This window comes from Eretmochelys imbricata, chromosome 8 (genome assembly GCF_965152235.1).
Source record: "Eretmochelys imbricata isolate rEreImb1 chromosome 8, rEreImb1.hap1, whole genome shotgun sequence".
NCBI classification, from domain to species: Eukaryota; Metazoa; Chordata; order Testudines; family Cheloniidae; genus Eretmochelys; species Eretmochelys imbricata.
The window spans coordinates 69,545,391-69,557,551 of record NC_135579.1 but is presented as its reverse complement, the minus strand read 5'-3'; the positions used below and the strand labels follow the sequence as shown (position 1 = coordinate 69,557,551).

The window sequence follows — 12,161 nt, the reverse complement described above, 5'->3', positions numbered from 1 at the left end:
AGTTCTGCAAGATCAGACCCTTCATATCAGAGAAGCATCTGAAAAAGCTTGTCCCTAACAATGTTTTTCATGGGCACGATTGAACAACTCTTATTTTGGGGTCAGACTTCCCCAGACTTCAGTGGCTTTGGATTAGGCACTTACCGATCATGCATTCACACAGATAGTTCTTTTGAAATCAATCGGAATACTTGTGTGAGTAAGTGTTCATCAGCATGAATGAGGGTTGCACAACCAGGTACCACTGGGGTAAGTTTTTCAATGGAGCAAAGCTGCTTGTAAACCCAGTGCGGGGCCCATTTACAAAGTTTGTCCATTCACTCACATCCTCATCTTCTCTAGTAGTAAGTAAGTGTTTTCATATTCTTAGAGACTGACTCACCTCTCATTTTGGGGGCATAGATGAGTGTTCACGTCACACTCCCCATCACTACCCAGCTCAAGCTGGGGAAGCTAATCATCCAACAAGCGGACCAAATTTGGTAATGAATCCTGGTCATGTGCCACCTGAGACGCATTGCACATATGCTAAAAGAGAGACCTCTCACTTAAAATAGTATAGCCTAATCAAGTATTGCAATAGCTGAATTACTTATTGCGGTGCAACATGAAATTATCATAAATAGGTTCTTTTTCAGGTGACTATTTAGAGTTAATTAAGAAGATGAAATTGGTGAAGCACCTGCAGAAACTCTTTGAGCTTTAGTTCATACAGACAAATATAATGGAAATAATAGAAAAATCAGTATACATAAGTATAAGAGTAAGATAAATACAGTAAAGTGGTTTCCTGCATTACTCATACTTACAATCTTACATTGTACATACTTTTCCTTTCACCTTTGTTTTTAATGGTCTCTGTAAGGTTACAAGTAAGTGAAGATCAACCCAAGAGGCTGGCACTGGGCCAGCCTTCCTACCTGGTTGTCCCATATTATCCCAACATCTTTTGTTGGGAAACCACATCTTTTGTACACCTTTACCTATTCCACCCACACGTCTGGGACGATATTTGATAAGGCGTCAACAGGGCCAGCATCTTTGCCCCCCGCCATTTGTTAAACTTTTGAATACCTTATTATTGCATTTGTAGACCATTTCATGACTTTGATGAACGATTTGCTCATCTACATCATATCATCGATTTTGCCCGGCCCATCCAAAATTGTATGATCAATATCAGCAGAGTCTAGGATCACCAGACATTAAGCAGGATCTGATTCATCAATTCGTGGTGTGCAACTTTTATCACGGCTTTTTCTGTGATCATATGAGGCTGATTCTTCTTTATCGTTTCTCTCCTTTTCAAGTAAACCAGATTTTTCTTTGTCATTACTTTCCTTTTCATGTGAGCCATATTCTTCTTTATCGTCACTCTCCTTTACGGCACCAGGAAAACTGGACAATTCTCCATCACTTTCTGCATATTTCTATTTCTTATCTTCAGGTAAATCTGCTAATTCCTTAGGAGGACTTCCATCATTTATGCTTTACTCCTCAATTTCTTCTGCACTGGGACGAACACTACTACGTAAAGCCCAGTATATGTGGTTCTTTTTCTGATATATTCCCATCAGATTTGCCCCTTTCTACAAACTAGATTGCAACTGAGCTTTTTGCTTCCTATACTGAGGTCCTGAGATTTTCTTTGGGGGTATCTTTTATTTTCTATGAGCGAAAACAGATAGTCTTAGGTTTGAGCAAAAGTCTGTGTTCCGCAATCTTAGAAAGTCATCAAACATTATGTGTTAAGCATGGCAAAAAAAGTAATAGTATTTCTTTTATATTGTTGCATAGATAGGGGTTCGATAGATATTTCTGGCATCTCATTAAATATGTCCTTTATTAGTCGCAATTACAATTTTCAAGTCTTAAAACACAAGTGCACTTTCAGTTACACAATGAAACAAGGTTCACAATATCACAGCTGGGCTCTCACTTTGTTGTTATACTTCACTGACTGACTGGCGATGCCTTGCTCCTTGTATATCCGCAAGGGTGTGGCTGACAACATTCTAGGAAATTCAAGGAAAATGTAGTTCTCAGAAAGTCTGGAACAAAGATCCAGAACATTCTAGGAGGTTAGTGAAAAATGAATCCACATACGGAATATGTGAAATGTTTTACTTCAAACATTCTATTTTCCCTTTTGTCGCTAACAACAAAAACAGCATCTGGAGCCTGATGTCCCCAAGCCCAGAACTGCAGGTGGTCGCCTCAGTCGCCTGCCCCTAAATCTGTTTCTGGTGTCAACCCCTGCCCATGTTAAACCCCTGCCCATGTTTTGTATTCTGGGCCTTTAATTTTCAGTCTCCTTGAAAGACAAGAGAATTTTTGATTTAATGTTTTAGTGTCTTGAATTTAGTGTGTCTCCTTAGAACTCACTTCTTTTGACTAATTCCCCACCCCCACCACAAAATGACTTGCTGTCTTGTATCCCCACATAATCCTTGATTTACAAAATAAAGATTAAAACCTTGGGAACCCCAGGTACCTTGTAAGTAATTCAACATGTGGCAAACCATAATTGTTCAAACACTTTGCTTTTATGTTGCAGCCCTTCTTTCTCCTTTGTCTTTATTTTGTCCCCTTAGACTGTGACTCTTCATGGAAGAGATCTTTTATTTCTGAATGCCTGTAAACCACCATGCACACTAATGGCACTATAATACTATCATGGATCAAACTGTAGCAGAAAAGAACCTCAGATGTCAGCAGACCACTTAACAGATTATAACTGATGGTTTGATAACAAGTTAGTCTAAATAAAGCAAGTTATTGGGAAATCTATTTTCTGGACACTCGTGTATTAAACAATGGAAAATATATCTGTGCATTATCTCTCATGAGCGATAGTATTATGCTGTGGAGTATAGATGGTGGTGTAAAGTGATTTAAGCATTATTTTTATATATAAGAAAAAATAACTACACCTGGCTGAAAATTTCTGAACAAAATAATTGTTGTAAATGTAATTTTGAAGAAAACAACGTTTTGCAAAACATGTTGATTTCTTTGAAATTTCACATTTTTAATCAAAATTTAATTTGAAAAAAACTTTGATATAATTTTTCTCTCTTTTTTGGTTGAAATTTCCTCCCCAAAAATTTAGTTTTACCACTCTGTAACTTGTGATCGGTGCACTTAATAACTTTGCATTTGTGATTGAATTTTGTCATATTTTGCCTTGTGGTTTCCTATGGTTGGATGTTTGAACTCAGAAATACTTGGAGAACATGTGATTGGCTCAGTTGACTTTCATGTCTAGAGGATTAATTTCTGCCTGTTTACAATGGGGTTTGAGTCTTTGGGTTTGTGACTAGATGAGGATATGTTCACTGATTGACTGTCTACTTGTGGAATTCCCAAGAAAGAACAGTTATTGGGCTCGTGTTAAGTCTCCCTGACCATTGCAGTTTGCAGTTCTTTGACTGGACTATTTTACATATAAACATTTTGGATAGGGGTTACATACTATGCATCTGACCATCTGCTAGTAGGGTTCCCTGGAGGTCGGGGGGGCACCTTTCCTCATCTATTCTCCTCCTCCACCAAATCATTGGTTGGAGGGAACCTTGATTTGGGGTTAGTATTTCTGTCTCTGAAAAATGCATCTCCTCTCCTCTTCCAGGATCACCTTTTCAGACCTCAGAGCTACCCTCTCCTGCTCCACAGCTGTAAAGAGTGGTCTAAGGGAGACCAGGAGTAGTAGTGCCAGGGACCAGGAGTCATTGATGGTGGGGGGGGTGCACTTGGGAATGGAAGAAGAGGAGATTGGGGACAGAGCCCAGGATTGCAGTTGATGGTTGAGAAATGAAGTTACTGGCACCTTGGGGCTCTTGCAGCACGTCTCCCTCTTCCCGCTTCCAAATCTTCTGGGTGCCTCCTCTGGAGATAACTCCTGTCCCCAGCTAATATGTGAACCCAGCTGCCTTCTTCACAGTGAATTCACGAAGCCAAATATGTCCAAAATGTGGCTTTCCTGCAACCACACAGAAATGTGCCCAGACAATGCAGTGCAGCACACAGCTCTCTCCCTCTGCTCCCTTAGTCTGTCCAGGGCGTACAATTGTTTCCCCATCCCATCACCAATTCCTCTACATCATCAGCCTCTTCCTCCCCCTGCCTCACCACCTCCCTTTCCCACTTATCTTTCTCCTTCAAACTATGGTTGTGGTGTTATTTTCATTTTGTTTGGTGTGATTTTTTTTATTTGCATGTGCCTATCCGAGGACAATGCCCACTTCCCCTGCCCACTTATTAAGATATAAACTCAGAATAGCCACCTTTGAACTTCCTCCTCCAGGTCAACATTTTGAATCAATAAAATTGGAAATTTAATTTGTTTCAAGTCAAAAATGTATTTGTTTTTTTTCTTTCAACAGTTTGGAATGAACAGTGTTGGAATTTTTCTTATGGAAAAATAATTTAAAAAAACAACAACATTTTGTTCTATACCAGATTGAAAATGATTTAGAAATTTGTCACAAAAATCTAAATTCCATTTTCTGACCAGCTGTAACAATAAAGCTTTCATCTTAGTAACTATGCATTGAGCAACTCTGAATGCCCAGAGGAAAGTGGATATATCTAAAATTCTTTTGAGCGGTAACAAAGGGATCCCTAAACATGAAAATCGGAAAGATGGTCAATTCTGAGTGATGCATTCTCCAGAGCCTGTTCCTTCTCTGTGTGTTATCTTGTGAGTCAATTTGGTCAACAGGATCACAAAGCTGAGCTTTTCTCTCACCTGAATTGTCATTGCGATGACATTCGAATACGAAAAGAGAGGCTCTGGAGATTGTATGAATAGAATATAACGCATTGCATCATTTTATTATTTATATTCCACCAGAAGAAAATTTTATGTCAACAAAAAGAACTTTTCACTTTCTCCTAAACCTCTTCGTTCCCCACTTGTGTTGAAATAAATAAATAAATAAAGACTGGAACTGCCCTTCCTAATGAACTAAAAAAAGCCACACTGGCATTCTTAAGGCCTGATCTAAAGGCCAATGGAATACTCCCAATGAATTCACAGAGCTTTGTGTCAGGCTCTTAGCGATTTTTGTATTATGCAAGTTTCAGAGCGGTAGCTGTGTTAGTCTGTAGCAGCAAAAGGAAGAGAAGTCCTTGTGGCACCTTAGAGACTAACAGATACATTTGTTAGTCTCTAAGGTGCCACAAGGACTCCTCGTTCCTTGTACTATGCAAGTTTATGTAGTAGGATACAAAAACAGGTGTTTTATTTTCAAATACAGTAAATATGCTGGACCTTTGATTCTGTGCTTGAAATCAATAGACAGTGGGTGCTCAAATCCCTTAGGTTATTTAATATTTGTTAAATAAAGACCCAGAGTCACTGTTCTGCTCTGGCTGCTTTTTGCCATTTTGTTGGTCCAAATCAACTGTAAGCCCAACTGGTTTGAGCACTGGAGAACTCCCCATGAGTGAAGTAGTAGTCTTGTGGCATAGGGCTACTGTAATGACAGCTGTGCTCTCCCCTTTACTGTCCTCAGCAGGGAGGGTATGACGGGGGAAATGGGACTTGTCTAAGATGCTGTATTTACTGCATTCCTAGCTGTTAGGAATCCCCTGTGGGCTATTGACACCTTCAGGCTGTTCTATTGAACAACAGGGACCAAGTGAGTCCAGGCAGGCCCAGGATTTTGAAGGCACAAAGAAAACTTTAAGCCCTTGTGCTAAACATATTTCTGTTGGGCCAAATAATTTGGTTCAAAGAGTTTATAAGGCTAGGAAAGGGTGAACAATTTTCTTTCAACGAGAATTTCACTGATCACTATTTAAGTGATCAAATGGAGGCTAGTCCACAAGAAGCAGCAAATGCTTTCCTTTCCAAGTTGTTAGAAGAAATATACTGAAAAAGTATTAAAACCCAGATTTCCCTAACATAATCAGGAGAAGTAGTGATAAATGTTCCAAATATTGTCTTTACAGTATAGTTTGGCAAGTGATTAATTTCTCATTTTCTTGTTATCTGTTTAAAGCTTATTGGCACTGTTTGTGACAGATGTTTATGTGTTAAAATCATGAAGGAAGCTGAGTGATTATCCTTTCTGTGCCTAACATTGTTCTGGAAATACCAGCTGAGTATGAGAAAAGCAATAATGTTAGTAGCTTGGAAGTATAATGGTTGATAATCAGAAAATTGAAAGGTAGCTTGGGTAGTAAGTACATTCATAATATTTCATGAAATATTCACTGGGCATTACAAGATGAATAACAGGTCACTATCAGACATTGTGATGAAAATGATCAAATGACAAACAGATGAGGAACAGAAATATATTTTTGTAGAACAAGTGTGTTCCAATAAGTAGTCACAGATTTAGGTATGGACTAGACAAAACAAAAACAGGGCAACAGTACATGATGGATAACATCCAGCAATCAAAAGAGGGAGAAGAAAGGGATACAGTTGTTATTGCCCATGCACTTTTCCATTTTTCATGCTTGTGTATTTCATGGTGTCACCCTGGCCAGCTTTCTGAGTACTACAATGTCTCCTATTTGTATGCAATTTTGTCTGTTTGTAAAATATGATGCCAGTCCATGAGGTAGATGGGGGTGGTTGTGAAATTTCATACTTCCTGTCTTTAGGTCGAGTGGAACCATGAGTATTGTAATCTCAGGCTACTGCTAGTTGGTTCTGTGGTGCTACTGCTAGAATGATCAACTACAGCAAAATTATTTACAGAATTGAGCTGTTTCCTTTGTTTAGCACATAGCAGCAAACAGAGGGGAAACTTATGTCTTGATCCTGCTGTTGAATCTGCACAGGCATACCCATTAACTTGTACAGAGCCCCACTGAAGTCATAAGTTTTTAATTGGACCCTGCATGAGCACAAGGCTCTGCCCATATGGATCTGATCAAAAGATCAGGGCCTTAGAGCAAATGGGCACACTGGGCAAAACACTGCCATCTCTAAATGAATGTAGTGTAGCTCAATTCTGACCTCAGTTATTAGGTACAATTCCCATTGATTGTAACAGTAGTGGCACCATGTAACTGCGACGAAGAATAGAATAACACAACCACATATATACTTGACTCTGCATATATCAGCCTTCATTAATCTTCAAAATTATGGTTGGAAACTATATAAATCACATTAGACCAATCCTTTACTTGGTAAAAGGGTTTTTGTGCCATGGAACACCAGATGGAACACTTTGAGACAAGTCCCTTTATCTGTCAGAGTGCATAAGGGACATAAAGAAGACGCCTTAAAACTTAAATATGATGAGCATGATGTTTAGTGTCATGGCCTCATCATTGCAAGTTATAATCACCATATCATGTGCAGCATGGAGGCCACTAACTCGCCTCAAAGTTGATGGTGATTATTATAGAAAATACAAGTGCTTTTATTGTATCATTTCTCAGTCACTTGCACAGAAAACCCATTATGTAATTAACGAATCTACTCCCTGGAGGAGAAGTATCTTGGACAAATACAAAAGCTTTTCATGGAACATGGAGGTAGGTTTTAGATGTCATTTAACGACTGTCAATCAACTGCAGCAATAGTAAATGGGTGTGACTTAATTGTAATAAAATATCATATTCTATTTAAGCATTAAGTGCTGTTCATTGTCACCTGCCAGTGAAAAGTGTGGGATTTTCCTGCACTATTAAAAATACTTTTTTTTGTGCATTCTTTTCTTCTTATCATACAGTGTTGAGGAAACTATCTGAAATACCATTGCTAGGAAATTAAACTAATTTTTGCCAGAGCTTTTAAAATGTTGATTCCACTGTTCATGAAGATGACAGAAGAAGATAATGTTACGGATGACATTTTCATACTAGAATCTTCTTTTACTATTTCTTGGATAAGCCAGATAAGATTCAAGTCACTTCTGCCACTGACATATCCCAACTATGAACACACACATCTATATTTTTGACACCAGCTCTGCTTCAAGTCACAAAAAATTTTAGACAATGTTAGGTTAAAGTTCATTTTGCAGTGTCTTACAGCTCTAGTGCAGTGTAGAGTATTAATATTAGATTCCATGCAAGCAGTGCTGCCAGTTTGGGAGGTAGTCTTTCACAAAGAAGTTACATATTAAGGACATTGTTTAACAATGAATGCTGCTGTCAAATATGCAGTTCTAGAGTGATCTTATGAAGCTGAATGGTTAAACATTGTTCTGGCTTCCTGGTTGCCTTTGAAAGGTTTGTTAGTAATCCATTACTAGTGGAGCAAAAGAGCATTTTGAAAGCTAAATGAATCTGCGCTAGAGGCCTTCTAACTCATAAAACTGATAGTCTGTGTTGTCATCTTTATACTATGAGATACAGGCCCTAATTCTAATACCCCTAGTCATGCTAAGACCTTACTGAGTTCCGCCATTGAAAGAGTAGGTGGAGTACTCTTGGGACTACTCACGGAATAAGTTTCTACTCAGTGTGTTTGAGGGTGGCAGAATGAGATGCTATATTTTACAACTTAAGATGACATCAAGGATAGATTTGGTCCCTCAGAAACAGTGAAGTCACTCGTGTTCTTGTGGGATATGTTATAGCTTTCACTCAAGTTTAGTGCAGTTACACAAGCATTTACTTGCCCCATGGAACCTTTCTATAAAACACTACATTTAAAGAGCAGATCAAACCAGGCCCTTCAACAAAAACTGCATTCCACATCTTGTGTACAGTTCCTGTCTTGTGTTGAATATGACTATTGTGAGATTTCACCCATCCTGCAAGTTCTGTTTTTGCCAGCTATTTGTTGCAAAATCCAGAAGTCACTTAGCAGTTTAAGCCTCTTTATGATTACACAGACTGTTAATTCCTGGTCTGAAATTTATTGACCTGTTTTTGCTTATAGATTGGAGTAAGGATTTAATTTACATCATTTTTGAGATTTTTTTTTTTTTTTTGTGGGCCTAGTGTCACCTGATGACTCCTATGTCTTAATTTTATATCTAGCAACACTCACTTTCTACAGAGAATTCCGGGTGCTACTAATGTGTCAATTTCAATGCAAAATTTTCTTCTGCTGGGTACAATGTACTATGTACAGTGTTTAATAATGTTGAATCTTTGTACAGAGCATGGTACAAAGTTTGCTTCTGACATTATCAAGAGTAAGTAATAAGGCACATGAATTCCCCATAGAGAAGTATGACCTAAGGGTAGATCATTCCTCTTCCTTGCTGCCTACACATTTTTTATTTTTCAGATTAGAGAGATGGAATGTAGTTCAGTGGGTAGGGCTCTAGTTTGGGTTGTGGTTTCAGTTTCTGCTCTGCCACAGGTATTCTGCATGACCCTGGGCAATTCTCTTAGTTTCTGTGAGCCTCAGCTCTCCATCTGTAAAATGGGGATAACAGCACTTCCTCTCTGTGGGAATAAATACAGTAAAAATTGTGAGGTGCTCAGATGGCTCTGGGGGCCATAAAAGATGGATAAAGGTTGTGAAAAGAAGTTGAGACCACAATTTTGCAGTTAGTAGCACATAGGCAGACTGCTGTGACTACACAAAGCCCCATTGACTTTAACGGGCTATATAGAAGCTCTCGATTGCAGGATTGGGGTCTTTGATATTAACTCCTCTGCCCATGATGCATTTGTAGTGCTTGCCTGTGTATATAATAAGATTTTTTTTTCATTCTGGATGGTCTGGAAGCAGAATGCCATTACACTACTGAAACTGATATAACATTTCTTGTGGTTTGAAGAAACAGAGTGACCAGTCCAGGTAGTCAAGACTTGATTTTATTAATAAAATTCGTATTTTCCCTCTTTGAGGTGACAGTTACAAACTTTGGTTCAAAAATAAAAGAAATTCTGAACAGCAAAAGGTTGACTTTTAAAATCTCACTTTTACATGTATAAAATACCAGTTGGAAATGAGGCAGTGGAATCTGGTACCAATTAATTTAACAATTTATATAAGAAATAGTAACAAACATTTATTTTCAAGTCTTACATATATTATGAAAAATAATTACAAAAGGATTTGTGTTTTAAAGTTAAAATGTTATTTCTACTTCCAACTACCTGAAAAAAAAATGTTTAGATGGAAGGCCAAACCAACCTTTTTGTGAGATTTGGATTGCAAATTGTAACAGTTTGGGTCAGAAAACAAGCTCTGTAGGTAGCAGTCCCCTCATACGTTGCTTCACAACTAGGTAGAATCACATGACCTAGACATATTGTGTTCCTGGCCTTAAGTTGAAATAATAGAGAATTCATATTGATGGGATGGGCAAATAATATATGGGCTATCATGTGGATCTTAGTATCCAGTTCAGAAGCAAATATTCATCGCTGCTCACATAAAAAACTATGTAAACACTGCACAAATCCATAAATAGTTGTTTTGAATCAAGTTTTAATATTTATATGGTTTAAAGAAGCACAATGAAAACAAATTCAGATGAGATAAAAAAAGGATAACTAGGACTACCAGTTACTTCACATAGACTTAAACAGATCTCTGCACATACTTTCCCCCCCTTTTTCATACACATTTTCCCCACCCAAAAATATAAACTTGCTTATTTTAGGTATATACAGGTATCTTAAGAAATTCTGGAATCTGAAAGGAAAATAAAAAGTCTGAGGTAATAGCACCATGGAATACAGCACCTCAGTGGGTGCGTTCATTCTTGAAATTCATTCTCACATTCTTGAAATTCATTCTCACAAAGTAATATCAGCAAAGTGTTGTTTTGAGTTCCTTGCCAAAGATTTTCCAGTTTTGCCACCTGAAGCTTTGTTGGCGACTTCAAATAACAGAGCTTTTCAACATCAATATATACAAAGGGACTTTATTATTAATCGGAAAAATTAAATTGGATTCACTGGAAATTACAACTTTATTTTTCATAATACATACACAGTATTGACAACAATGTTTTGCAATTATAAAATAAGAGCCGGATGCAATTCAGAGACACATGCAAGTTTTGGAAATGGACACAGAAATAACAGTATAGTACTGTACATAGAATAATTACAATGTATTAAACACACCTCCTTAGCACCTCTTTGTTGAAATAGGAGCACCATGACATTCCTGTTTTACAGCACCAAGGAATCCAAAGGGAGTATTCATAAAGCTGGCACTATGTTGTGTGTCACTGCCACAGCCTCTTATGTCCCCCATGATTTGCCAAATAAGTTTAAGTCATGTGATTCTGGTCCTACAAGGGCAATGGATATTTCCTAGATAAGACATACGTACCCAGCAAGACATTTTTTCTATGCCATCCTTAATCAAAACTTGCATGTGGCATGAAGTGGGTTGGTGGCACCTCGGCACAACTTGTTTGCCGATCTGCTCTTTGCCCAAAACTTAACCGAGGAAACAGACGGGACCAACTTCAAATCCAAACTTCTGGTTCTGATCACCAAAGTCATTAATCATCACATCAACAATAGGCACTTGGTCTATTTTAGGTGTACTGATTTCGATCACAGTCTTTGCATAGCCTTTTCTTGACTGTAAAAAAAAAAAAAAGAGCAAAAGAAAATAAAAAATGACTATACATAAAAGCTGCAGTGTTATAGATCTTTCACAAGTTAACTTTACAATATAGATTGTTATTATAAATAACTGCCCCCCCCCCCATGTACTGAACAGTATGCACTAATGCCAGATGTTTCTAATAAGCTGTTTTTTTCTTGAATTCTTTTCTTTTTTAAAATTAGTATTTTTATCTTCTAAAAATGCAAATGTGAAACCACTGTTTTTGGAAAAGAGAAAGTGATTAAACATCAGAAAAATCTACGGGCTAAAACAGGCCCCCTCACTGGAAAAATCCATAAGAGGTTTAAAGTTCCCTCGAGAATTCTGAGTTTACATATGTACTAGCTGGTGAATCATGTTGTCAGGGGTTGTGGGGATTTTATCCTCATGAAGAGGCCAGTAATCCAATCTGGAGATAACTGAGACAATATACACTTCCAATGAGAAGGGCTGTAACCTCATTTCAAAGTGCTACAGCAGCTACTTGGAAATTCAAAATATCCAGGATTCTGACATGACCGCTAGATTGTGCACCTTTGTTTACTTTTTTAAAAAGTAGTCCAACCCTGTTAATCGTGGGGGCAGATATCAGCTCCACCATTTCCTCTGGTATTTTACCCAGCCAAAGCAACATCCTGCTATTATCTGGAAT

General features: G+C 37.9%; 1 protein-coding gene across 4 annotated transcripts in view; it reads right to left on the bottom strand.

Moving 5' to 3' along the window:
• Window positions 1-11,334: 11,334 nt before the first annotated feature.
• Window positions 11,335-12,161, bottom strand: part of COL11A1 (collagen type XI alpha 1 chain) — a 228,180-nt gene continuing 227,353 nt past the window's right edge. For all 4 annotated transcript variants that reach the window (XM_077823830.1, XM_077823832.1, XM_077823829.1 and 1 more), the window contains one exon: window positions 11,335-11,482. In XM_077823830.1, the coding sequence (XP_077679956.1) occupies window positions 11,336-11,482 (147 nt within the window). In that variant the 3' untranslated portion in view covers window position 11,335. The remainder of the gene's footprint in view (window positions 11,483-12,161) is intronic.